General features: G+C 60.0%; 1 protein-coding gene across 3 annotated transcripts; it reads right to left on the minus strand.

Moving 5' to 3' along the window:
* Positions 1-1,164: 1,164 nt before the first annotated feature.
* On the minus strand, positions 1,165-25,755 carry PALM (paralemmin). 3 transcript variants are annotated; one of them, XM_040629799.1, is made up of 9 exons: positions 25,681-25,752; positions 14,537-14,588; positions 14,044-14,124; positions 13,765-13,895; positions 11,993-12,116; positions 10,619-10,640; positions 9,253-9,312; positions 6,794-6,925; positions 1,165-3,195 (listed from the first exon to the last, which is right to left on the minus strand). In XM_040629799.1, the coding sequence occupies exons 1-9, from the start codon at positions 25,683-25,685 to the stop codon at positions 2,666-2,668; spliced, it is 1,137 nt and encodes a 378-aa protein (XP_040485733.1). In that variant the 5' UTR covers positions 25,686-25,752; the 3' UTR covers positions 1,165-2,665. The 3 variants fall into 3 exon arrangements, with proteins under 3 accessions (XP_040485733.1, XP_040485735.1, XP_040485736.1); XM_040629801.1 differs by lacking the exon at positions 25,681-25,752 and adding an exon at positions 14,790-14,809; XM_040629802.1 differs by lacking the exon at positions 6,794-6,925 and having other exon boundaries at positions 25,681-25,755.

The raw sequence follows: 25,755 nt of genomic DNA on the forward strand, positions 1-25,755 counted from the left end.
GGGCTACTGCACCAGAGAGCTCCTTTCTGGTGCGGGCCCAGCCTCCTGGTCTCTGGGAGGGGGGCGGGGGGTTCCGCTGGGCCTGGGTTCAAATCCCACTAAGCCTCTCTGAGCCTCTTCCCTCCTCTGAAACGGGGACATTACAGAGCTGGGAGAACACCCCAGGCCACCTCAACATAAAGGACCGAACGAGGACATCAAAGGGCCAAAAAAAGTTAGCAGGGTGAGCAAGGCCCAGGACCCACTGACGGATGGGGGCACCGAGGCTCAGCCTGGGCAGTGGGTCCTGCCTGATTCTTGGTCAAGGACTGGAGGAGCCCAGCATCTTTGGGGGAGTGGAGCCAGTGGCCCAGTGGTCCGTCTACGGTGGGGAAAGGGGGACACACACATAGAGTGAATGGGGGCTTTCATCCCCTGCTCTGGGACTCTGTCCTGACTGCCTCATGGCTGGCTGTGGGGAGTCTCTGACCCTCTGTCTCTTCTTTCATCAAATGGGAGGACTGGGATTTGAACTGGAGTCCCCCCATCTTATGCACTCCACCCTGTTGCTTATGTAGGGAAACTGAGGCCCCCAAAGGGCAGAGACTGGATCACCCAGCTCATTGGGACAACTGTGGAGACAAGGACAACTGCCCTGCGCCCAGAGTGGGGCGGCCTCCCACTCAGGGTTCGTAAAGCCCGTGGTATAGATGGGGAAACTGAGGCACAGAGGTGGCAGCAACTTCCAAGATCTGCTGGTGAGACAGGAGTGGGGGGTGGCAGCCGCTGTAAACCCTCCCCCGCTGTGCTCCCATTTCTCAGGGACTGGTTTCTCTGCAGAGCTTGCGGGTCTGTGGGGCTGGGAGTCCAGCAAGGGGCTGCCTTGGGTGGGGTGGGCTGGATAAATTAACAGAAAGCCGGTCCTGCCACGGCTGGCTGCCCCCCTACCTGCAGGCCTTACCTACCCAGGTGCTTCTCAGGTGCGCCCAGGGACAGGTGGGGACTGCAGGGACGCCCCACCAGCGGCACTGGGGTGAGGCCGAGGGTGCACAGGGGCTGTGGGCGGAAGGAAGGAGAAGCCGGCTCCCTGGGGCCTCCTTTTATGGCCGGCCCTGCTCCTGGGGCCCCACCCTTGCCTGGCCACACCCTCCCCCCAGGTGAAAGCCAAGGACTCCAGGGCCTGGGGCTGTTCACACTGTTTATTTGCTTCTCTGGGAAAGTCAAGAACATCAGGGCCTTGTCACACGTCAGAAGCAGAGGGGCAGCAAGGGCACTTCAGCGGAGGCTTGCAGCTCGAGGACTCAAGGAGGAAGAGGGGGTCCCACGGCCACTGCCCAGGGTCGCCTCAGAGACGGCCTCTCCCCCTGCCACCGAGGGGCAGAGCTGCATCGGGGTCCAGGCTGCGGCCAGAGGCGGCCCCCCGCACCTGCCCTCGGCACCAGGCGGGGCCCCTAGGGGAGGGGCCGAGATGGGACCTCACCGACCACAGCTCACAGGTGAGGGTCTGTGAGCCTGTGCGCAGATGCGCAGATGTGCCTCTGGGGGCGCGCGGCTGCATCCAGGTGTCGGCTGCCCCCAGGAGGGGAACCCCGCACCCCTCACCCCTCCCGGCGAGAGGGGGACAGGCTCACGTCGGGCAGGGCAGCGAACGGGGGTCTCCTGCTGAGGAAGCCCCCTGCCCCGGGCTGCATGCGCCCCGCTGCTGCCCGAAATGTGCCAAGCCCAGTGGAGCTGGCGGTGGCCTGATCTCTGGGGTACAGATGGAGGGACCCAGCACCCTGGTCCAAGCAGGTCCTGGGCAGCCCCCCCCAGGGTCCCCAAATTAGCACCAGGAGGAAGGAGGGCCCAGTGGGTGTCAGAGCTCAGGACAAGAAGCGGCTCACGGGGCCGTGCCTCGTGCAAGGGGCAGCTCTAAGGGCCCGACCTGCAGGAGACAGTGCAGGGGTCACGGACCCCTCCCGAGTGGAAGGGCGTGTCCCGGGGGCTCCCCCTTCCCAGGCTCCACCATCCACTGGCCACGCCCACAGAGGGCATGGGGGGAGGGGCACATCAGGCTGGGGGTGTCTAGAGGGGCCTTGCTGCTCTCCAAGACCTCGAACCTGACCTCTGACCAAGACTCCCCAAAGAGGAATGGCCTCACCCCAGCTGTCCAAGAAACGGACGCCAGAGCTTTGGCCGAGAAACCCCACTTCCAGGGGCTAAGCGGGGACAGAGCGGGCTCCCAGGAGCCCTCGGCTCCCCGGGTCCCTCTCCGGCGGGACGTCCCCTCAGGGACCTCATTGGAGGTGGCAGGAAGGCACAGGCGGGAGGCCCAGACGGTGGCTGGCTGGCCTGGGGCTGCATCGAGGCCCCCGGTCACCCCAGCCAGGACCGCCATGGCCGAGAGCCGCTTCTGTGGAGCTGCCGTGACGTGGGGGGTGCCCTTCATTTCGGGAAAAGTGGGTCTGTCCATGTCTCTCTCCTACCAGGCGTAGGTGCACGGCTCAGTGGTTTGGGGGTGTCGGGGTGGTGATGGGGTGGGGGACCCTGTCCCTGTCTTTCCAGTGAAAGAAAACTCGGAAGGAGCACGTGACGACAGCCTGTCCTGGGGCCCGTGATTGTGGGTGGAGGGTGGGCAGGTGCCGGGGCCGGGCTGGTGGGTGACTGAGGTACGGAGGGCGGGGCTGGGGGCCGGGGGCCGGGCGGCTCACATGATGGAGCAGCATTTACAGCGCTGCTCCTTCGTGTCGAGGTCCTGGGAGTCGCTGGCGGGTGCCTCGGCCCCCACCTGGTTCTCTTCCCTGGAGCCCACGGCTGTGGGGGGCTCTGCCGCGCTGCCGTTGGGCGGGGCGGGCTCCTTGGGCTCCGCCGCGTCCTCGATGACCACCAGCTCCGCCGTGATGGTGTCCTGCAGCCCCAGCACTTTCTGGCTCTCGGCCTCGTCCTCCACGTTCTGGTAGCCCATGAAGATCATGGTGACCGGGGGCTCCTGGCCGGGCTGGATGCCCGGCGGGCCTGACGTGGCCTCTCCCGGCTGCGCCTGCACTCCCGTGATCTCCCGCCTGGAGGGTGTGGTCTGCGCGGGCTCCTTGGACGCCCCCCGGGTCTCTGCGGTCCCAGCCGTGGACGCTGCCTCGCTTAGCGTGACCTCGTCGGCCTTGTGGAGGAGCTCGTCCACCTCGGAGGAGCTCAGGGGGTGGATCCCGTTCTCCGCGGTACCGTCCACGGCGTGGACCACTGGCAGGGGTGGGGGTGGGAGAGAGACAGACAGAGAGAGGGTAAGCGGGATCTCGAGGAGGGGAGGCCTGGCAAGGCTCTGGGCCACCCTCCAGGCTGAAAAGGAAATGAGAAACTGAATCGCATAGTTAAAACCAGCTGACTCGCAGCTCCCTGCTGGGATCTGTGCACACAGACAAATCCGCACACAGAGGAAAGCCTGCGGGCACGAGAGCGCTCGTCAGCATCCAGGGGAGACTGGAACCCAGTGCACGGGGACTGTGTGGTCCCGCGTTTCGCAGCGTTTCCACATTCCCAGCAGCCAGGTCCCGCATGGCCACCCAGCAGAGTCAGTCTGCTTCTCCCACTGCCAAGATTGTGCCGCTCAGGGAACAGACGGGGCCAGCGCTCGGGCACACAGCTGGCCAGGGGGGGTCCCTGCTCTGTCTCCCTGGCTGTGTGTCTCCCTCCCACGAGGAGTTTCAGGGATTGTGACAGCTTCCTTCCTCGGGTCCCCGTGGTTTAGCTGGGTCAATCTCCTGTTCTCTAGGAAACACACCGCAGGCCAGACGCTCCCCTCTCAGCCCTGCTCTGCCCCGTCCCTGGGCCATCTACGGTGTCCTTTTTCACGTGGAGGTAGTTTATAACTTCCATGTTGACAGACTGTCTCTTGAAGCCAAGATTCATCGAGAAGGGTGTTTTTAAATTTGGGGGAGAAGGGGACTACGGTCCAGAAACACAGGGCATTAGATATAAACTTTGTAACGCTCCTTAGGACCGCCTGTGCGACCCGGACACGGTCACTTTCTGGAAAGGCTCTCCCCGTGCTTGAAAGGAAGGCACATTCCCCTCTAGGCAGCTCCATGTGTGCAAGGAGCCTTGCTCGATGTCTTTTTCAAATCTCTCCAAATCCCTCGTGGGTGCCTGTCTGATCTGTCGTGTTCTGAGGGCTGGGTTTTAGCACCAGCAGGAGTCCTGGCCACACTCGGAAGCCAGCCCAGCAAACTCCTAGAAACACAGCTGCGTGAGGCAGGGACACACCGGCACCCTGGGGACTTGCCTCCTCCTGGGCCAAGGGTCGGGGCTCCAGTTCCTGGCTGCTGGCCAGAAGGAAAGTGCTTTCCACTTTCAGTTCCAAACCCCTGGGGAGGGGTGTCCATACGTCAAGGCTTTGCAGCAACTCTGGGCTGGAGGCCCACAGGGTGGGGTGTGCCCAGGTTACACAGAATCAAGCTGAGTATTTCCAACCCACCACTGCCCCAAAATAGGAATCCGAGCCCTTGGCTGCCGTGGAAATGGATCCCCTTCCCGTTGCTAAGCAACCAGAGTCCAGTCTGGCGGGTCCAGAATCCCCCAGGGCTGGGCCAGGCTGCACTGAGTGGTGAGTCCTCTGCCCTTAGCCCCATGAGGTCATTCTTGTCCAGGAGACGAGGCAGCTGGGACTTGCCCGGAGTCACACAGCTGGTGAGAGCTGGAACCGGGGTTCCACCCAGGTCTATGTCCCCAAACCATGGCAGAGCTGGGCTGTGACTAGGCCCCCTTCATAGCGCCCTGGATGCCAGCAGATACCCCAGCAGCCTCTACGAACATGCGGCTTCGGAGACCAAAACCACAGTGAGTTATCATTTCACAACCACCACGATGGCTGTGGTAATAATAATAACTTAAAGATGGTCAGTAACACGTGTTGCTGAAGATGTGGGGAGATGGGGACCCTCACACACGGCTGGGGAGCAGTTGCTGCAGAAAACACCCCGGCAGTTCCTCGAAAGGTTAAACACAGAATCCCTGTATGACCCAGAAATCCACGCCTAGGTATCACGCAAGAGAAATGAAAACATACGCCCAGAGGCGCCTGAGTGGCTCAGTCGTTGGGCGTCTGCCTTCAGCTCAGGGCGTGATCCCGGAGTCCTGGGATCAAGCCCCGCATCGGGCTCCTCCGCTGGGAGCCTGTTTCTTCCTCTCCCACTCCCCCTGCTTGTGTTCCCTCTCTCGCTGGCTCTCTCTCTCTGTGTCAAATAAATAAATAAATAAAATCTTAAAAAAAAAAAAAAAGAAAACATATTCCCATAAAAAAACTTGTATAGCATTCTAAACCAAAAGGTAGAAACATCCCAGACATCCATCAGCTGATGACTGGATAAACAAAATGTGATCCATCCAAATAATGGAATATTATTTGGCCATAAAATACGAATGTGGATGGAGCCTGAATGTACGACACTCAGGGAGGGAACCAGACACACAAGGCCACATGGTGTGTGAGTCCACGTGTGTGACACGTCCAGAACAGACTCCTCCACGGAGCGGAAGAGGGTTAGTGGACACCATGGTGAGGATAGGGGTGATAGTGTTTCTATTTGGGGAAGAAAAATGTTCTGGAATCAGTGAGAGCGTACAACATGGTGAATAAACCAAAACCCACTGAACCGTGTTCCGAATCGTGTGATGTTCTGGACCCTTCCACTCCGTATATCATTTTCTTGGAAAGACGGCACTTGTGGACTTGCTAATGGACTCTGGAGCCGGGCACTATAATTTTATACTTGGCTTGGTGACCAGCTCCATGACCCTCACTGCATGAAGCAAGCAAATGTTTGCCTTAATTTTGAATGTACCTTTTTAATGTCTTCCTAAAACATACTTTGTTTCCGAAGGTGGGTTTGTCTCCTTCTTCTGCCATCATAGTAAATACTGCCTGGAACTTCCCCTCCCTAGATTAGTTTATAAACTATCCTTACAGGCCATGCCAAAAATGACCAAAGTTTAAATGCCAAACTACTTATAAAATTGCTGTCTAAATGCTGATGGATAATGCATTTTAAATGAAAGTTTTTCTTCCTAAAAAAAAAAGAGTGAATTTTATGTGTGTGAATTATATATAGAGAGATAGACAGACAGACATGTTAGGGCTTTTGACTAAGGTTGCCCGGCTCCTCCCAGGCAGGTTTCCTTGTGGGTGTCTCTCATACTCTGTTCCCCTCCCAGCTGCCGGAGGGAACCCTAAGAACCAAACCAGAGCTCAGCACCATGGCCCCTGCACACCCCTCCCTCCGAGGCTTCACCTGACCCCTCCTTCCACTCCACAGAAGCCCCACCGGCTCCCTTCAGTTCCTCCAGCCCAGCAAACTCCATCCCATCGCAGGGCCTTTGCACATGCTGTGAAACACACTGTTTCCTTGTGCACTGCTGTGCGTTCAATGAGCTCCTGCTCACTTCCTCTGAGGAGCATCCCTGCCCTGCTAGAACCTCTCAAGGCCCCCCGTCGGCATCTCTGGGGATTTTGTTACCTTTATCACAATAATATGTATTTAAATTATTCATGAGCTCCAGGCTGAAGGGCTCTCCTAGGACAGAGCTAAATCCCACTCTGATTCAAGTCCCAGAGCCCAGCCCAGGACCTGGCGCTCAGCCAAGCTTCAGGGCAGGTTCCTGGAGTGAACGAAAGATGGGGCTGCAGGCCCAGCACTGAACAGCCTCTAAGCCAACAGTGGGCTGTGGGGTGAGCCCCTGCCCCGAACAGCGTCCATGCCAAATCAGGCTGGAGCTCAGGCTCCGGCTCAGGCTGTGGGAGGAGGGTGGGGTGGGGGTCTGGGGGTAGGGGGTGGGGGCTGCATACCTTTGGTCTCGTCTTCGTAGACCTTGATGCCCTGAGGGAGTGGCTCCCGAGGGAGCAAGGTGGTGCTGGACAGCACCCGGGTCTCCCCAGTCACCTTGTCCTTCTCCACCGTGATCTCGACTGAGTACATGGCTGGCACGAGAGGCACGGGTTACCCGAGGCCACCTGCCCACGTGCCCCCCGCCGGCTGCAGCCAAGCCAGGGAAGGGGAGCCGGCAGCACAGAGCCAAGCAGTGCGGACGCCCTCCCCATGGCAACCCCCAAGCTCCACATCCCCCCACAGCCTTCCAGCACCACGGGCGTCAGCCTGAGTTCCTTTGCTCGGCATTCGAGGCCCGTGCTTGCAATCCCACCCCATCTGGAAAGCCTTAAACTGCCTGTTTCCCCAGAGCAGCAGAGTAAGTTGGAGGGAGGCACTCCTTGACCATGGGCACAGCCAAGTGTGAACTTGGGTCGGCAGACACGCACTCCCAGCTGGGTGTCGGCCCCGTCCCGGACCACCCAGTGGACAGCACGTCTGTGTATCTGGGCTTCGCGCCTTTCTTCAGTCAGCTAGCGACCTGACCCTCATCTCTTTCACTACAAAGAATGGATAACACCCTCTTGAAATAACAGTGTCATTACCCATCAGGACCGTGGTTCAGTAGCCAATATCCCGCCACCACTCTGTAGAAATCATCATCACAAAGACCATATGAAGAGACTGACCACAGCCCCCAGGACTTCACCCTGAATTCCAGGATCCCACCCCCTCCTCCACGCCTGCCCTTGGGGTCCCCTGGGAGCCCCTGAATCACCACGTCCAAGCCTTGCTCCCATTCTGCCTCTTAAGCTGCCCCTCCCAGGTCTTCCCACCCTGGTCAAGGCAAGTCCCTCCTCCTCTTTCTCTCTGTCACCCCCCACGTCTGCCCATCTGCAAATCCTGTGGGTTCTGCCTCGGGAACATCTAGAGCCCTCCCACACCTCGCCCCCTCTGGGTCCCCCGCCGGGACCAGTGAGTGCAGTCTTCCACTCACCGTCCCCCCCACCCACTGTCTGTTCTCCCTGCTGCCGCCAGACAGCACCAGTGAGCACCCAGTCGGGCAGGTCCCAGCTCTGCCTGCAGCCCTCCAGGGCTCCCTGGTGCATTGGGGTGAAGGCCACTTGTCATCTCCCTGGGCTCACCTCCTCCCTCTCTCCCCCTCACTCATTCCACTCCAATCAACACAGGACTCCAGGCTATTCCTGCACAAGGCAGGTACGGTCCAGCCCAGGGCCTTTACACCTGCTGTGCCCTCCCCCTGAAACCCCTATCCCTCTATGTCTTGCTCCCTCACTTCTTTTGCATCCTTGCTCAAACATCACCTGCACAGTCTGACCTCCCCGGAGCCCTCTGATTAAACCGCCCCCCCCCCCAGCTCTGCACGCTGCCTTATTTTCTCAATAGGTTAATTGCATAGGGCATTGTCCTTATCAGGACGTCAGCTCCCCCAGGCTGTGGCCCACACATTTTCCACACAGCAGGTGCTCAATAAGCGCTTGCCAGATGACTGACTGAATGCATGTTAATTAATTCCACGTCCCTGTACAGCCTAACGCCCTCACCTCCAGACACACAGTTGGGTGGGTCGTGCACTACAGAGGTCATTGGCTAAGGGACAGGGCGCAGCTGGTCTAACTGGCACAGAGGCCCTGAAGACACCCACTTCTCTGACAGATGCTACCCTCTGTCTCCTGCCTCCTGGGGCAGAACGGCCTCCCCTGCTACCCTCTCCTTCCTGGGTGTGCTGGCCACCCTGCCCCCAAGACGGTCTTCACCGCCCTCGGTTTTGTGCCTCCACAACTCACCCCAGTACCGGCAGCAGCAATCAGGTTCTGCCCGCTGTGATTACTGGTCACTTCTCTCGAGTTAGTGCCAGGCCCCGGGCACTGCTCCAGCAGGTGGAGACTGGAGGAGCCCTTATCTTGTGGCAGAGCAGGGATCTGAACCCCAACTCTGTGGAACGCTTAGCACTAACCCTGTCTCTCGGCTTCCCAGAAGCACAGAAATGCCTGAGTCCCAGCCTGGTCACCTCCAGGGACAGGGCGCTCACTCCCCATCCTGAGGCAGCCTGAGGACAGCGGAGGAGGGAGGAGCTGCCGTGGGCGTGTGCCGGTGTGTGCGAGCAGGTGTGTGGCCCCCGCCGGGCCCCAGGAGTGAGCAGCAAGGTTAGGGGGGTGCCATGAGGGGTGCTGGGTTAGAGCACTGCCATGCGAGGGGCCCGTCTTCTCAGGGAAGCTGGGCCAGCACGTGACAAAGGCGTCAAAGCAGAGGGGGCAGCCAGCCCCACCCCAGGCTCGGAGCTTGGCCTCGGTCCAGCTGCCACCCCACGACCACAGCTCCTGCTGAGGGCATGTCTGTGTCTGACCTAGCCCCCCGCCTCTCCAGGCTCCCCAGGACGGCAGCTGGACACAGGGGACGAGGCTGGGAGCTGACCCACCTGCCTTCATCATGGTGGAGCCTTCGACCGTCCTCATGGGGGTGTTGGAGACTCGCTTCTCTGTTCAGTAATGAAGGGTGAAGAGAGACGGGGGTCAGAAGAGAGATAATGACACAGACCCCCAGACACCCGGCCACCCTCCGATACCCCAGACACCTAGACACCCCCTCCAACACCTGGACACCTCTCCAGACACCCCCAGACACCTAGAGACCCCCTCGGACACCTCCCAGACATGTAGACACTTGCAGATACCCCCAGACATCTAGACATCCCCCCAGACACCCAGACACCCCTCAGACACTCGGACACCCTCCCAATACCCTTAGACACCTAGACAGCTCCCCAGATACCCAGACACCCCCAGACACCGGGACACTGTGGTGTCTGGACCCTCCCCCGATGCATACATGTGCCTGGACCCCTGCACACGTGTGCCCACCCCGAAGCCCCAAACACACACCAGTCCCCAGTCCACTTCCATCTCTCAGCCCAAATGATTTTCACATAATCCCTGAGAGGTCTGTGTGAATTTTTTTAATTACTAATTTTTAATTCCACAGTAAGACACTCCCCTGAATAATTAACACACAACAAATCAGGCCAAAGACACGCTGACCACCACCTCCAGTCCTGGCTGGTGGCTTTCCTTCCACGCTTTAGATGTGAAAAGAGACGCATTTGGTACATGTTTTAAAAATATAACTTATATTAGATAATTTTAATATACTTAATAATTCAGTATATTTAATAAGCGACATTTATAATTAAATATATGTAAATGTCCCACACATTTGTGAGATATCTGCAAATGCGTATTATCTACCCGTAACCATTGCTGAGGAAGGGAAAGGTGGGTCCCAGACCTCAAACTTTCGGCTTTTTCTTTGTGTTTCCTGCACAGCCGTCTTGCACATCTGTGTGGGGAGGACCCTTGTGCCTGTGAACAGTGCCCCTCCCCCGGGACTGCTGAGTCGTGAAAACGGAGGCCTGCCCACCTGCGCGGGAGCTCAGAGCAGGTGGACCTGGAGCAGAGGCAGGGCTCGCCAAGACCGGCACCCTGATGTGGTCAGGGGGACGCCCCGGAGCCTCAGGCCTCTCGGGCTAAGACCTCAGGCAGACGTGTCCCCCCAGAGCCCCAGATTCCTCACCTGTAACAGCTCCCCCCCAGGGATGTCATCAAAACTAAGGGAAGTGATGGTGAGGGGCGCTGGGGCAGCCTCAGGTCGGGCTCCAGGAGAAATCAGAGTAACCAGGCATTGTTGCTGCTACTTTTATCAGCACAAGAGCACCCTCCCCGCGCCCACCACCCCACTCTGGCCACAAGAGGGCACTGAGGCCCCGCCCTTCCCTCCCAGATGCCTACCTTTGGGCGTGCCCACCGGGGCCTGCAAGAAAGAAGGGAGAGAGGTCAGGGGTGCTGGTGCCCCCATCCCGCTGACCAAGGCCCCCACCTGTGGGCGGAGCAGTGTGGGGAGGGCTTGGCGTCGCACCTGGAGGCCCCATCGAAGATGCTGTCTCCTGAAGGCATCTGTCACCCCTGCCTTAGCCTGTGACAGCCAGGTAACATCCCTGCCCTACTCAGAAGCCTCCCATGGCTCCCTAGTGCTCCCCAAACAAAGTCAAAACCTTCTAGATGACCCCAGGGCCCTGTGTCCACAGACCCCTGCCTATAGGCCTCTCCTTCCTCCCCCCAACCCCCAACTTTGGCCAGCCTCGTTGTCCCTTGACCACATTCCTGCCCCAGGGCCTTTGTGCGTGATGTCTCCTGCAATGTGGATTTCTGTTTGGCTGGCTCCTCACGTAGCCCCCCGACCACAGTCCAAAGGTTCCCCCACATCATGTCGCTGTCCCTTGAGGTACTGTCTCTGTCTCCTTCAGGACGTGGGCATCGTGAGGACAGGGACCACACAGTCTGTGCTCAGTGAACCTCAGTGAAAACCCCCTCTCATCTCGAGCCCATGCCCAGAGAACGACTCGATTTTCAAAATCCTCCTCCTCCAGGAAGTCTGCCTAGTGCTGCCATGCACCAAATGCCTCCTCGGAACTCTGCAGTGCCCCAGGCCCGCCATCCTCCCTGTGCTTCTGGGCGCCTGATACAGGCCCCTCTGCTCAGCTGACATGTGCAGTAAGGCCAGGGCCCAGTCCACATCGCCCTGGTCTGCCCCACACCAGTCCTTGGCAGACTGAGAGCAGGCCCAGTGCGACCAGGGGAGCAGCGTGGCCACACAGCTGGGATGCTGGACTTCACGACGCTCCGGGGGCCTGAACCTATGACAGTGAGAGCCGTGGGGAGACTCCCGAATTCTGGCTAACATACCATGGTGATGGGAGCTCTGGCTCTCAATGTCTCAAGTGTTTGTCTTCCCTCGAATGGCGACCCTGCGCCCCCCTGAAAGGGCTGTCACGAGGAGTGGACACGTGACAGCAGTGACAGGTGCAATCAACGACGACAAGTAGGGATTTTGTCGAGGGCTTCCTACAGGCTGGTCTCTGTAGTGCGCGTGTGGTCCCTCATGGCATCCCAGCATGTGGGTGGTCTTACGTGGTGGTGTGGGGGGGGGGACTGCAGCCCAGAGAAGGCAGGCCCATGTCCCAGGTCACACAGCAGGGGGGCAGGAGGCTGCAACCCACATGCGAGCCCCAGCCCTGAATTGTGTGCTGAGCCCCAGTGACACTGAAGGGGGTGTCTCGCTCTGGGGCTGGGCTGGGGGAGGGGCGGGCGTCATCACCCCCTCACCTGCTGAGAATCCAACACCACCTCTGCCTTCTGGTCCTTAGCCGGGCTCGGGGCGGCGGGTCTCTCCCCAGCAACGGTGGTGAGTGGGCCTGTGTCCTCCAGCACCTCGATCTCCTTCTGCAGCCTGGGGAGGGCACAGGAAGCCACCGCCCTTACTGGGCACTTCTGAGCACCAGCACCGCTCCGGGCTCCCTGACGTGAGGTCACCCCACACCCTGCGAGGTAGTCTCATCCTTCCCCCTCGCCATGGGGAAACAGAGGCACAGAGCAGCGACCACCCAGGGCCAGCAGGCAGCAGAGCCGGGCGTGGCCCCAGGCTGGCCCGTCCACAGGCACCCTCACTGCTACGGTTTACTTCTCTGTTGGTTTTCAACCAACTCTCCAGTTTTCCGCGCAGGCGCATTTATTTTTACGGGAAGCTTTATCTCTCTGGGGAAACTGGAAAGACCATGTCACCTTCCAAGTACAAGAAGATAATGATGTATCTTTTTCACAGCCACCCAGTGGAAACCAAACAAGGATCTTAAGTCCCGGCCCAGCCAGCACCTGCCTGAGGCTTTGGGCAGTGGGCCTGTCAGGCCCTGGGGGTGAGTCTGAGGCCCCTGAGGAAGTGAGCCTACACTGGCCACAGTTAGGGTCAGCCTGAAGGGCTTCCTGGGGGAGGTGTCCCGGCAGGGGCACCGAGCGGGCAAAATGCAGGAGGCAGGGGCATCTGAGGAGGTGGTTGCCCTGGGAGGAAGAAAGCCAAGGCCCCCCAAAGCACTTGCTGTGTGCCCGACACACGGTAGGCTCAAGTGAGGGCTGTCAGCCATCAAGGCACCTGACCTTGCACATGCGCCCCCCACCCAGGGCGACACCTAGCAGGATGGGATGAAAAGAAGCCCGCCTTGTCCAGTCCCCAGCGGCCAATAATCTCCACCAACTTTCTGTCCCGCTGGCCTATGCCCCTCTGCCCGGTCAGGGTCAGCCCCGGCTGTCTCTGGACAGCCCTGTCTGAGCCCCCCCTCCGACCCAGGCTAACAGTTCACAGGTGGGGAAACAGGCAAAGGAAGGAAAATCCCAGCTCATATCTGCCCCACCTTTTCCAAACCAAACACATGAGGACAGGATCCCCGGCTCTTCACAGTGGGTGTGCCTTGCACCCAGCTGGGCGGTGGGCCAGCATGCTGTGGGGCCCGGGAAGGCCCCAGGCCTCTCAGGCCTTCCTTGGCCAAGTGGACATTTGGAATTTTGGCTGTCACTTCCCTCCACCCTGACCCTGCTGCCCTTGGGCTGAGCCTGGGCCCCTGCCCGCCCGGAAACTCCAGGCCCTTTGTCCCAGCCCCCGGGGGTGGGGGCGGGGGATGGTCACTTTCCCTTGGCCCGGGCCCCTCCCCAGACTTCCTGCAGGCTCAGCTGCCTGGGCGTCTGTGGCCTGCATTAGAACCAAGCCAGGGAGGACTCACCAGCTGGGCTGGCGCCAGGAAGGCCCCAGGGAGGCCGCTGCCGGCCACTCCCTTCCTCCTGAGCTCACCGACCTGCCCTCACACACCTGCTCTGCTGGTCGTTTGGAAGAAGGAAGGGGTCCTGCTGGGCAGCCCTGGGCCGCCTCACGCCCAGCTCAGGTGCTCACAGCCCACCTACACCCCCATCGAAGCCTGTGAATGGGGCTCTTCCCTGCTCCCACCGCGCTCAGAGCAACGTGCCTTCCCAGCCCCGTCCCAGCCCAGGGGTGGGCCCCCGGCCCTGGCTCCCTCGACTCCACAGGGGCCGGCACGGCCTGCCCCACCCACCTGCGGATGGACTCCTCCAGGAGCCGCGCCTTCTGCTCGTCCTCCTGCATCTGTCTCCGCATGTCCTCATCGCCCTCCGAGGCCGAGGACGGCGTCCCCTCCAGCAGCCAGCGTTCCCGCAAAGCCTTGGACTGGGGGTGACAGGGATCGAGGTCAGAATCCGGGTGCCTTCCTGCCACCCAACCCCTGTGCCAGGCCGAGGCCCGGGTCCCGGGACGCTGCCGCCCCCTCCCCCGCCAGGCCGGCTCTGGGGGGGCCCTGAGGCTGCCCGCTCAGGACCTTCAGGTGCTGCAGCTGCCGACGGTCGTCCTCCAGCTGCCGACGCTTGGTCTCGACCTCGGCCTGCCGCTTCCGCTTCTCCTGATGACGGGGACGCACACGACCGTCGGGACGGGGCTGGGGCCACGCGGATCCCCCCCAAACCACCGGAGGCTCTGCCCACGCACACCCTGCTTTTCTGTGAATGGGCCCCCCTGCCCCCCGCTGCCCCCCATGCCCCCTGCGCCCCAGCTCCAGCGTAAGCGCAAAGGTCTATGATATACACCCCAGCCTGTATCCCCCTCACTGCACAGAGGGTCTTCGCAAGCTAGTGGTGTAAGAGCCCACACTCGAAGGACTGTGGGGGTCTCTTCATTTGCATTTTGCACCACCAGGCACTCGTTTCCCGGGGACCTTGCCACACCCTGGTGCTGAGTCCCAAGGGCCCTGGGCTGGGTGTGGGGAGCCCGACCCCTGTTTACACTGTACACTGTCAGAGGGGCAGGGAACTCACGGCAATGGCCTGGAGCCGCTCCTGCTGAGACGTGGTCTCTGCCGCCAGGACCCTGGGGAGGGAGGGACGCGCAAGGTCAAGGGCAGGCGCCCACCCCAGCCTGCGCTCCACAGATCTGGTTCGAATCCCACCCTGTGTCTTCCAGCTGGTCGGCTGCCAAAAGCAATGCTGCCTCCCCATTTCCCGGCTCTAAAGTGGGGTCCCTCCCCACCCCCTCAGAGGAGGCACTGTCCTCTCTACCCAGCCTTATGACCTCATGAATTCTCCAACAAACCCTCCTGCGGCCCCCTCGGAACAGGGCCCAAGGACAGGAGGGTGAGGCTCTGCCCAGAGACTCAGGAAGGGTTGGGGAGGACGGACGAGAGGGCCCTGAAGGAGGCAGAGGAGTTCACCAGCAGTCAAAGGCTGGAGAAGAGCGTTTCAGGAAGACGCGGAAGACTCGGAGACCGATCAGGACAGCCCCCTCTTCACCCTCCGATCACCAAGCCTCTCTTGTCCAGCCCTGGGAGGGACACTTGCAGGCCTCGGGGCCCAGCAGCCCCCCTCCCAGCCCTCAGACTTGCAAAATCGACAATGCTACCCTGGGACTTCTCGAGAAGCTGCTTTCCCTGGAGTCTCCCGGGAGCCCAGAGGCCCAGAAAGGGCTCTGAGCCTCCCAAGAACACACAGCAAAGAAGTGGCAAACCCAGATTCGGCCCCAGACTCCCTTTCCTGTCCACTGCGTGCTTTCTGAAAGCCACGCAGTGTGGTTTTCGCCTTGAACCGGCGTGGGGCAGGAGACTGGTAAGTGTCAGTATTGCCAGCTGCAACTGAAGGGACAGGACTGGGAGGGGGAGTACTTCCTGCCCTCCCCCCCCAACCCCTGTACCCACATGGCCCGTCGGGGAAGAGATTTCAAAACCGGGCCTCTCCCTTCCATGGTCTCTCACGGGGGTCCCTGGAAGCCGCACACAGTAGGTGCTCAGTAGAATGTCTGGACCCGTGAAGCCCTGAGCGACTGCGGACTATGGGTCTGATACTAACCTCCTGCCTCCAGGGCCTTAGTGACAAGGTGAGGCTGGAAGAGGAGGTGGGTCCTGAAGGGTCCCAGGGCCACTCTGGCAGGCCTCAACAGTCCCCCGGGGGCGGGGCCTGGTGGACCCAAGGGGGGGCTCCGAGCAGTGGAACTGCACCCCCAGAGGTCCCGCTATCTACCCCAAACCCCTCATCTTCACAGGGACTGAAATTACAGACCATCCTTTGGTTCTGCTGCTACCCCCACCAGCCCTTGGCCCTGGATCAGAACCAGGAGCCACCCTGTGGCCTCCAAAGACCCTCCACCCCTTCTGGGCTTGGTTCCCCATTTGCACAAACAGCGGGAACAGATGCCCCAGCTCCTGTAATGTGCCCCCTCCCTCTGTGATTCAGAAAGGAAACAGAGGCCCAAAGTCACACAGGGTGCTGGGCCCACCCCTGAGCTGCAGCCCTTCCCCCCAGCCCAGGTGGCTGCTCCCGGTGGAGATCCATCATGAACTGCAATGCCCCACCACCCTCCACTCAGGTTCAGTTTCCTGGCCTCGCTGAGACCCATGAAACCATCTGGCTCCCACGCCCCGGCCAGGTGACCCCACCCAGCTCTTCCCTTCCTGGCGGGTGGCACCTGCCCCCTTTGTGCCTCCCAGACCCAGCAGCACCAGCCGCACCCTCTGTGGCTTCCTTCTCTTCTTCCTCAGGGAGGCTGGGTTCAGCTAGGTGGAGTTCAGGAAAGGCTTGATCCAGCAATCCAGCTTGGAGGCCCTTCCTGTAGGGCCCGATCAGCTACATTTCTGAGTCTGCCACACCACGCTGTGTGATCCAGGCAAGGTGACTCCCCCAGTGTTCCCTACAGAGGCCCACCCTCCACTTTTTGCAAACCTCACATTTCCCAACCCAGGCCTCTACCATAGTCTGTTACCGCTCTGGCCCCTGACAATCCACTCCCCACCCCACAGCCAGAGGCAGGTTCTCAAAACAAGAATCAGAACGACTCATTCTCCTGCTCTTAAGTCTCCCTGGCTCCCGTCACCCCTTGAAAGGAATCCTAGTGTAGGGGCGCCTGGGTGGCACGGCGGTTAAGCGTCTGCCTTCGGCTCAGGGCGTGATCCCAGCATTCTGGGATAGAGCCCCACATCAGGCTCTTCCGCTAGGAGGCTGCTTCTTCCTCTCCCACTCCCCCTGCTTGTGTTCCCTCTCTTGCTGGCTGTCTCTATCTCTGTCGAATAAATAAATAAAATCTTTTTTAAAAAATTTAAAAAAAAAGAAAGAAAGAAATCCTCGTGTCGCTCAACCCGACCCACTTCTCCTCCCTCACCTCCTCTGTTCTCCCACTTGCTTACTCTGTTCCAGCCACCAGGACCTTCTGGCCGTACCTCAACGGCACCAAGTTTATTCCTGCCTTAGAATCGCTGCACTCACTGTTCATTCTGCCTGGTACGCTCTTCCCTTGGCTGGAACGGGAAGCCCAGAGAGGGCAGGTCACTTGTCCACAGCCACACAGCTGGGAGGTGGCAGAGCTGGGACTAAACTAGACAGAACTACAACTGCCCAGCTCTGGGCCACACCCCGCACCTACCCTTTCCCAGCTGTCACGTGGCCTCCAGGGACCCACCAGGAAGGAGGCAGAGCTGGGGGAGGGGCATATAGCGGCTGAGACCCCCCGCGCACTCAGGGCCGGGGCAGAGGAACCAGCTGCCTAGTGCTGGGTCCCCACCCCAGTAGGCAGGTGGCCACTCAGGCCGGACACAGGGACACAGGGACAGCTCTGTGGCCAGCTTGCCGGGCCGCAGACAACAAGGCAGGCAGTGTCCTCGCTCGGGCGGTGTGTCCCTGCCGGCGGAACCAGGTCAGGGGAAGGTCAGGCGGGCACAGTGAGAAGAGGCGCACGGGGCCCAGGAAGAGAACCTCCATCCCTCGCATCAACGTCCCTGTCACAGCCCAAAGGGCACAGGCTGTGTGCCCCCCTCACGCGCCCCTCCCCATGCCTGAGGGCGCCAAAGCAGCCCCGCCCCAGGCGCCACCCCCCCCATGGGGCCCGCGGGAGGCGGTCGCCCTGGCAACCGCGCCGTCCCCATGGCAACGCGGAGGCCGGCATGCAGGGGGGTTGGGCCGGCGCAGAGCATCTCCCGCCCCCAGCCAGGCGCTGGGGGGCTAAGGGTTTCCTGCCCTGGGCCTCAGGGGCTGCCGGAGAGGGTGGGATGCGGAGAGGTAACGGGGTCTACCCTACCCCACGGCTGGCGGTGCTTCCCGTTCCGGTGTGGGGCGCAACCCTGGGGAGGGGCTTCTACCCAGGACGGTTCGGGACCTGCCCCTGGTCCCAGGCCGCTAAAGTCAAGCCAAGGTAATGCTCAGCAGCATAAATCCAAAAAACAAAACGCAGTACGACCACAGAACCCGAATTAAACAGCAGTGAAGTAAGAGCACCTCAGCCCAGCGCTTGCCGCCTTCCACCGGCAGTCCCGGTCCCGTTTTCCAGGACGGGAAACTGAGGCTTGGAAGGAGCTGTGTAGAGCACACCTGCTAAGCACCCTCCCGCCGGTCCTGCGAGGCAGGCGGCATGACTATCCCTGTCTTATCAATGGAGGAACCGAAGCTGCGGACAGTGAGGCTGGGACCGGGGTCCAGCCAGGCGGATTCCTGAGTGCATGGGGTGTGCACACAGCGCTCGCAGAGCACAGGGCCTCCCTGAGGTCCGGCCTGCGACCAGGGTGGTGGTGGTGGGGGGGCGGGGGTGTCGGTGGACGGCTGAGACGCTTGCCAGGGCTCAGTGAGAGAACCAGAGGCCAGATCACAAGACACGCTGGGCAGAGAAGCGGAGTTTTGGCTAAGACGCCTGGGTTGGGTTTGGAGAGGTGTGGCAGCTGTGCTCACGGGCTGTGTGCCCCAGGCCAAGTCATCCCCCATCTCTGAGCCTCCACTGGCTCTGTCGGGGCAATGGGCCACAGCTTGCAGCTGCTGGTGGAGGGACACGCCCTCCTCCAGGAGGCCCCCCTCAGCACACGCACACTCCTGTCCTTGCCTGATTATTTTTACAGTGCTTGGAGCAAATTCTGGGCTCGAGCCCCGATGTAGGCGGCTCGGGACTCGCGAGGGTGTGGGCTGAGAGCGTGTGAGATAATCCTGGCTTCAGGAGATGAGCTAATGAGGCCCAAACCCAAACGGGCCTGCAGAGGCCTCGGCCTTGGGACGCAGTTATTTTTTAAAGGCACCAGAGAGGTTACACAACCCGCCCAAGGTCACTCAGCGGGCAGGATGAGCTGGGTCTGAGGCGGGACGCCGGTGCGTGTGGAGTCGAGCCTGTCCTTCCAGAGCTCATGCCACGCAGCCCCAGTGGCACGAGGGGTTCTGGCCTGGGCCGGCGCTGAGCCCAGCACCGGCGACATTCCTGTGCTAGCTCAAAGGAAACAGCTGACTGTGGCCTTGGCCTTGGCCATGGGGGCAGGAAAGGGGAGCAGAGCCTCATTGAGATGGGGGGTAAGGGAGGGAGCCCTGCGGCCCTTCCTCCACTGGGGTGGCTGGAATGGAGGGAGTCCCAATGTCACTGCTGACTCCCAGCTCCCTGTGGGGGCCTTTGTCTGCCTTCAGCCCCTTCCCTCCAAATCATCCTGAATGAGCCCCAACCTCTCAGCCGTTTGCCCCTCACCCTTTACCAGCTCCCTGCCTTCCCCTGTCCTTCCTCCACTTCCAAGCCCAGGTCAAGTGCAGCTGCCTCTTCCAGGAAGCCTTCCTGATCTTCTCCCCTCATCGGAGAGGAATTTTCTTCCTCCGAGACCCTGAGCACTCCGTACAGGTGAGCTTGCTACTGTCACTGGTGAGATGAACAGCTCATGAGGCATGCCGGGCTTTCTAGAATGTTTAAGGCAAAGGGGCATCACCCCCATGGTGGAGACAGATCAGAGCAGGCCACAGACCCAGAGGAGCAAACCTGTTGCCTATTAACCTGGGGAGGGGGGTGGACCCTGCCCTGGGCCTCACAACAGAAGGGCAATGGGGCATGAATGGGAACGGTGCCTCCAGAGGCCTTCTCCAGCTTCAGGCCAGCTGGCCCTCAGTCCAGCTGCAGAGACCAGCTCCAGAGCGCCAAGGTCCCTCCCGCCCCCACTCCCCTCCAACATTCCAGGCATGCTCCTACCACAGGACCTTTGCACTGGCTGCGTCCCCTGCCTGGACCTCACTAACTCTCTCAGGCCTTCCCTCAGAGTCACCTCCTCGTGGAGGCCTCCTCTGTGTCCCCAGTCCCCTCCCAGGCTCACCACCATGCAACAACTCTATAGTCATTTCACTTATTTTGTCTCTTATCTCCCCACAAGGACGGTGTCTCTTTCTGTCCCTATCATGTCCCCAGCACCCAGGACACAGTAGGATTCAATAAATGTTCACTGGACCAGGAAGTCAGTTAGGCTCCCACCCAACCCAAGGATTCCCTCCCCTGTCACACTCCTGCACCCCCCACCCATGGACCACCTGTCCTATGACCACTTGCTTTTTTGAAGAAGAAGAAGAAACTCACTGTCACATCTTACATTTATCTGAAACGGGACGTGGGCTCCCCACGTCCAACAGAGGACAAGGGACAAGCCCCAACCGCCTCAGAAGTGACTATACAATTAACATATAAAACAATCCGTGTCCATTGACGGATGAACAGATAAACACACAGTCCCTCATGGACAAGAATGTCCCTCAGCCTCGACCAGGAGCATGGCGCCCACCCGCGCTGCCCCGGGGACGGACCCGAGCCCACGACGCTCAGGGAGGGAACCAGGCACAGAAGGCCCCACGGTGTGGGAGTCCATGTGTGTGACGCGTCCAGAACAGGCTCCTCCGCAGACGGGAAGGGGGCTCCGGGGGCCGGGGGCTGGGGAGGGGAATGATGGGGATGGAGTTTCCTTTTTTTTTTTTTTAAGATTTTATTTATTTATTTGACAGAGAGAGAGAGCACGAGCAGGGAGAGGGGCAGAGGGAGAAGCAGACGCCCCGCTGAGCAGGGAGCCCGATGAGGGACTGGATCCCAGGACCCTGGGATGGTGACCTGAGCCAAAGGCAGACACTCAAGCAACTGAGCCATCCAGGCGCCCTGGGGGTGGAGTTTCCTTTTGGGCTCCTGGAATGTTCTGGAACTAGACAGAGGTGATGGTCGTACAACTACGTGAACATCCTGAATTACGTACTTCCCACAGGTGGATCGTGTGGTGTGTGAATTGCACCTCAGTTAAGGGGGTAAGAATATACACAATACATCTGTACGGCAGAAACGTGGACCCTCTCACCAAGGGCGGGGCTGGGGCCAGAGCTGGGGTCCAGCCCACCCCACGGGGCATCGTGAGAGCCTGCTGGCCCTGCCCTGAACTCCCCTTGGTTGGGAGGGTCTGAGCACAGAGCGACCGAGGCAGTGCCTTCTCACTCCGTGACAGATGTTACCCCAAGTTCCCCTGCCAGGCCCCTGCCCCTCACTTGGCCTTCAAAGCCCCATAGTGCTGCCCCCTAACACACACACCCCGCTCACCCAGGCTGGGCTCCCAGCCCACCACTACCTTTTCGTTCATGCAGTGACTCCCGCCCACTCTGACTCCTGTCTTTCCCACCACAAGGCCTGGCTTGGGCTCCCCTCCTAATTCCCAGCCTGATCCAGACTGTCCCAGGGATGGGCTAAGATGGTCCCTGAATTCCCGCTTTGAGCCCCTGAGAGAAGACAGACCCCTCAGCCCGATGTCACACTCCTCAGACACCAAGACCTGCACTCAGCCATCCCCGTGCTGTGTGGGGTCCCTTTGCCGCCTGGCCAAAGCACCCTCCCTGTGCACCCAGGGACTGCGCCATCTCCCCTGACCTGTGGGCAGCTCTGAGCACCACGGCGTTCTGAAGTCAGGTCTCTGCCGCCCAGACACAGGGTCTCCCCCACAACCCTGGCCCTTCTCTCCAAGCCGCCCCTGCAGTAACTGTCCACACTGAGCCCTGACGTACTCCTCAGCCCCAGGGCCTCTTTCTTATGCCTGGGTCAGAACCTCACCGCTCTCCTGCTTGGACACCATCCACGGCTGCCCATGGCTCCCCTGCTGGGGCTCGGAGCCTTTGCACGGCCAGTCCCTCTGCCAGGCACACCCTCCTCCCACCTATGTCACCTCTATTTATTTCTTTTAAAAAATTTATTTATTAGAGAAAGTGTGCATGCCTGCAAGGTGGGGAGGGGCAGAGGAAGAGGGAGAGAGAATCTCAAGCAGACTCCTCACTGAGTGCGAGACTGAAGCCAGGCTCGATCTCGTGATCCTGAGATCATGACCTGAGACAAAACCAAGAGTCAGACACTTAACCAGATGAGCCACCCAGGCGCCCCTAGGTACACTTTAAATATCTTTCATAGAAAAGGTCTATGAAGGGATGGACCAAGAACCCTTCCCCACACCATGGAGAAGACCCTCCATGGGCTCCTTCAGGGCCCTGATCCCACACAAGGCTAGTAGGGTCAGCAGGGAGTGTTACCTAAATGAACAGGTGATAGCTTTCCTGAATGCAGAAGGATGGAAGGAGATAGGGTCCCAGACTTGGAAAAAGGTGATATGATTTTTTTAAAGAACATCAACCCATTTCCCAGCATCAACATCTGAGACCCTTGAAGATGGACCTCCCCATGGAGCTGGGGAAGAACTCCTGCCGGTGGTACTTACAGGGTCAAGACTATACAGCACCTGCCCCATCTTCTAGCTGCACCCACCTGGGAGGGGGCTGGGTGCACTCATGTCCCCATTCAGCAGATTTCCAAGGAAAGTGAGTGACATGCTCAGAGTCTCATGGAGGGGTCAGGACTCCACCTGTCCATGCCCCATTCCCAAATCAGCAGACACAGAAGGGGTCCCTGGGGTGCGAAGGCACAAGGTAGATGTTTTTAGGGGCCAAAGCCACCTTCCGTGTGGCCAAGGAGACAAACCAGGGTGAAAAGCCAATGTCAGAATACCTAGGACTGCTGCCCCCCCGCCCCGGCCCAGATCACAGCCCCGTGGGACACAGGAAGGTGCCAAGACCCCCCACCCCCCCAACCCGGCAGCTGAAAGGACCCAGAAGCATATATATCCCAGCTCTGTGGCCCCAGGTGCGTCAAGGTCACCTCTCTGTACCTCAGTTTCCCTACCTTGCAGGATTGCTGTAAAGATCCAGCAAGTTCACACAAAGCACTCAGAACAGGGCCCAGTACACAGCAGGTGCTTACTAAATATTAACCACCTTCCTGTGTTCCTGCCACCACCTCCACTACCATTGGAATGTTCTTTCCCTTCAAATCCACTCACTGTTCCAGTGAATCCCCCTAGTTTCAGAACGAAATGCTACATTGTTACTAAGACCGAGAAGCAGAAGGCGCTCCCACAAACATCAGAGTAAAAACATTGCAAAATAGATACAATGAGAATAAAAGCTTGTTATTAGGTTCAATTATCACGGGACAGTGTTGCCTTTTAACTGGTTCAATCTCTCATTAAACACGGAGATTAACAAGTGTGAAAGAGGCGTTAAGGACCCATTTTGCACCCAGCTGAGACCTTCTCCTTGAGGATGTCCAGGCAGGGGAAGGGATCTGGGGAGGAATCTGCCCTCCCGCTCTGGCTCCAAGGTCTGAGCCTTGAGAACAGGAGGACAGGAGTTTGAGCACCTGAAAAAGGCCACTCAGAGCTAACCCAGCCTTAGTTTACCAGCCAGATCCTGAGGCTCCCAGGGTAGCAGCCCTTCACCCTGGGCCACACAGCAAATCCTCCCCAGGGCAGGATTCCCACCCAGCGCCGGACATGCTCCCAGGAGTGTCTGTCATTCTGCCCCAACTTCGCAGTATCAGCCATCCTGCCCTCGGCCTCCCTGGAGTTACTCAAAAATTGTTGTTAAGGGGCGCCCGGGTGGCTCAGTCGGTTAAGCACCTGACTCTGGGTTTCGGATCAGGTCGTGATCTCAGGGTTGTGGGATCAAGCCCCGCATCAGGTTCTGGGCTCAACGTGGAGTCTGCCTGTCCCCCTCCCTCTACTCCTTCCCCCACTGGCATTCACATGCTCTCTCTCTCTCTCTCAAATAAAAAATCTTAAAAAAAAAAAAAAAAGAATTGTTAAATCCTCAAATTCTTAAATCAACAAAAACTAATTTAATCTTTAATACTTAAATTAAAATTTTGTGAAATTCTTAAATTTATTTTTAAAGGAAACTCGCCAGCATCACCATAAGCCACAAGCATCTCCTATGACTGATGGCAAAATCCATGGAGAGGGAATGAGGGGTTTGGTCCTTGCGGCCGCTGCCTCTATGCCCAGAGCCTGCTCTGCCTCCTGGAAAAGAAGCATGACCGAGAGAACGAGGGGCAGGTGCACCATCGGGACGGCACCAGATGGAGCCACTCCCCACCCATCCTCAACCCAAGCACATGGGACAGAGGATTTCTCTCTATCGGTGATTGCCAAGTCCCTGCCCCACGTCTGCACCCGGAAAAACCAGCGATCCACCCAATGAGGGGCCCATGGCATCATATCTGACCCAGGACCAAAATGCACAGGGCCAGGGCACCAAGCACCCAGGGGCCACCCATGCTGTGTGGCTCTGGGGCAGTGGCTGCCCCTCTCTGGGCCTCTCTATCACCATCAAGAATGAAAGGGATAGCAGGAAAGGAAACAACAGGGTCCAACCAGAATATCCCCTCATTCTTCTGCTCTGGGTGGACATTTTACTTGTTTTTCACCCCTCATCCCCTGAGGCAGCCCCTTCCCCACAGCCACACTCTACTCAGGGTCTGCTGTCAGGAGACCCAGAGGCTCCCCTTGGGCCTGGGGAGCAGAGCAGATAAACAAGTCAGGGAACCTAGGGCAGACACATCCGGGCCCTGGCTCCCCTGAGCCCCTGGCTGGGCTCCCGGGGCTGGGTGGGGGAGCAGACTGGGCCTTTGTCTGGGTTTTCAAAAGCAGAGGACATCGGGTGTCGCCTTCCTGGGGAGGGCGGGAGGCAGCAGCTCCCACCCAGCTGAGGGTGTGGCGGGTCACGGGTGAATCTCTGGAGGAGAACTGTCGGCTCAGAAAACACACCCAGTGGGAAGGGCAGGAGGAGCCGGGCCGGGTGGGCCAGCTGGACCTCCATGTCCAGGCCTCCAGCCAGGGTGGGGGACCTGGCCCAAAGCAAGGAGGCTGCTGGCCTCGGCACACGGGGCGGCGGGGGGCCCCTGGCCATGTAAACACACCTCACAACCTTCCAGCGCCCACCTGTGGGAGTGGGGCCTGGGGGTTACCCTGATGTCAGGAAGAGAGAGGGCTCTCTGTCTGAAATGAGCCGGCACACTCAGCCAGCCTGCATGTATAAGAACCCTCTACGCCCCAGAAGCTCCTCACCAAACCCCACAGGGACGAAGGCTGCCCACTCCACCTGCAGCGTAGGCCAGCCAGACTCTTGGCTACACCATTTGGGGCCCCATCTTGGGGACACTTTCCTTGGGAAGGGATCAGACCCAAGCTCGCCTGCTGGAAAGCACCTGGACCTCCAGCTCACACACATCCCGGACAAGGAAGGCTGCAGAAAAGCCCCCTCTCTCCCACGGTTCTCAGGACAGTATCTGGCGGCTGGACCCAGGCCCTAGCATAGGCTCCTGACAGCACTGTGGCCCTTAGGGAGAGCAGCCAGGCAGAGCCAAGACTGGCGCGTGCAGGGCACAGGGAGCAGCGAGCTCAGGCTTGGGGGGTGGGGGTGGGCGGTGAGCTCAAGGCCAGTGCGATGCAATGGGGAGGGGTCGGTCCATCTCCCCTGGGCTCCCGCTCTGGAGCCCACAGGTGGCCCAGGATCGAGGCTAGCCCGGGGTTGAGGGTGGGGCGCGGGCGGAGACACAGGCCTCCCCCTCCCCAGCGTCCTGGGCTCTCCCCGCCGCTACCGCCCGAGTACCCATTAGCCCGTGGGCCGCCCAGGTCAGAAATGGGGGAGGCCTCAGGGCGGGCGGGACCCAACCCAAGTCCTTCCCCAGACGAGCTGGGGTCCCGGAGCCCCCTCGCCACCTCCTTCTCCGCTCAGGGGCCGCGATGCTCCCCACGCGGGGCGGGAGTGGGGGAGGCTCACCCCTCCCTCGCCCCCTCCTCCCCCGGGCCCCCGAGCCCTCCGCCTCCGGCCGGAGCGCGCCTACTCACTCCATTTCCCCGCCGAGGTCCGGGTGGGTCGGCGATGCTGGGCGGGGGCGGGCGCCGGGCGGGCGCGGAGGCGGG

The sequence above is a fragment of the Ursus maritimus genome, unplaced genomic scaffold (genome assembly GCF_017311325.1).
Source record: "Ursus maritimus isolate PB19 unplaced genomic scaffold, ASM1731132v1 scaffold_14, whole genome shotgun sequence".
Taxonomy (NCBI): Eukaryota; Metazoa; Chordata; class Mammalia; order Carnivora; family Ursidae; genus Ursus; species Ursus maritimus.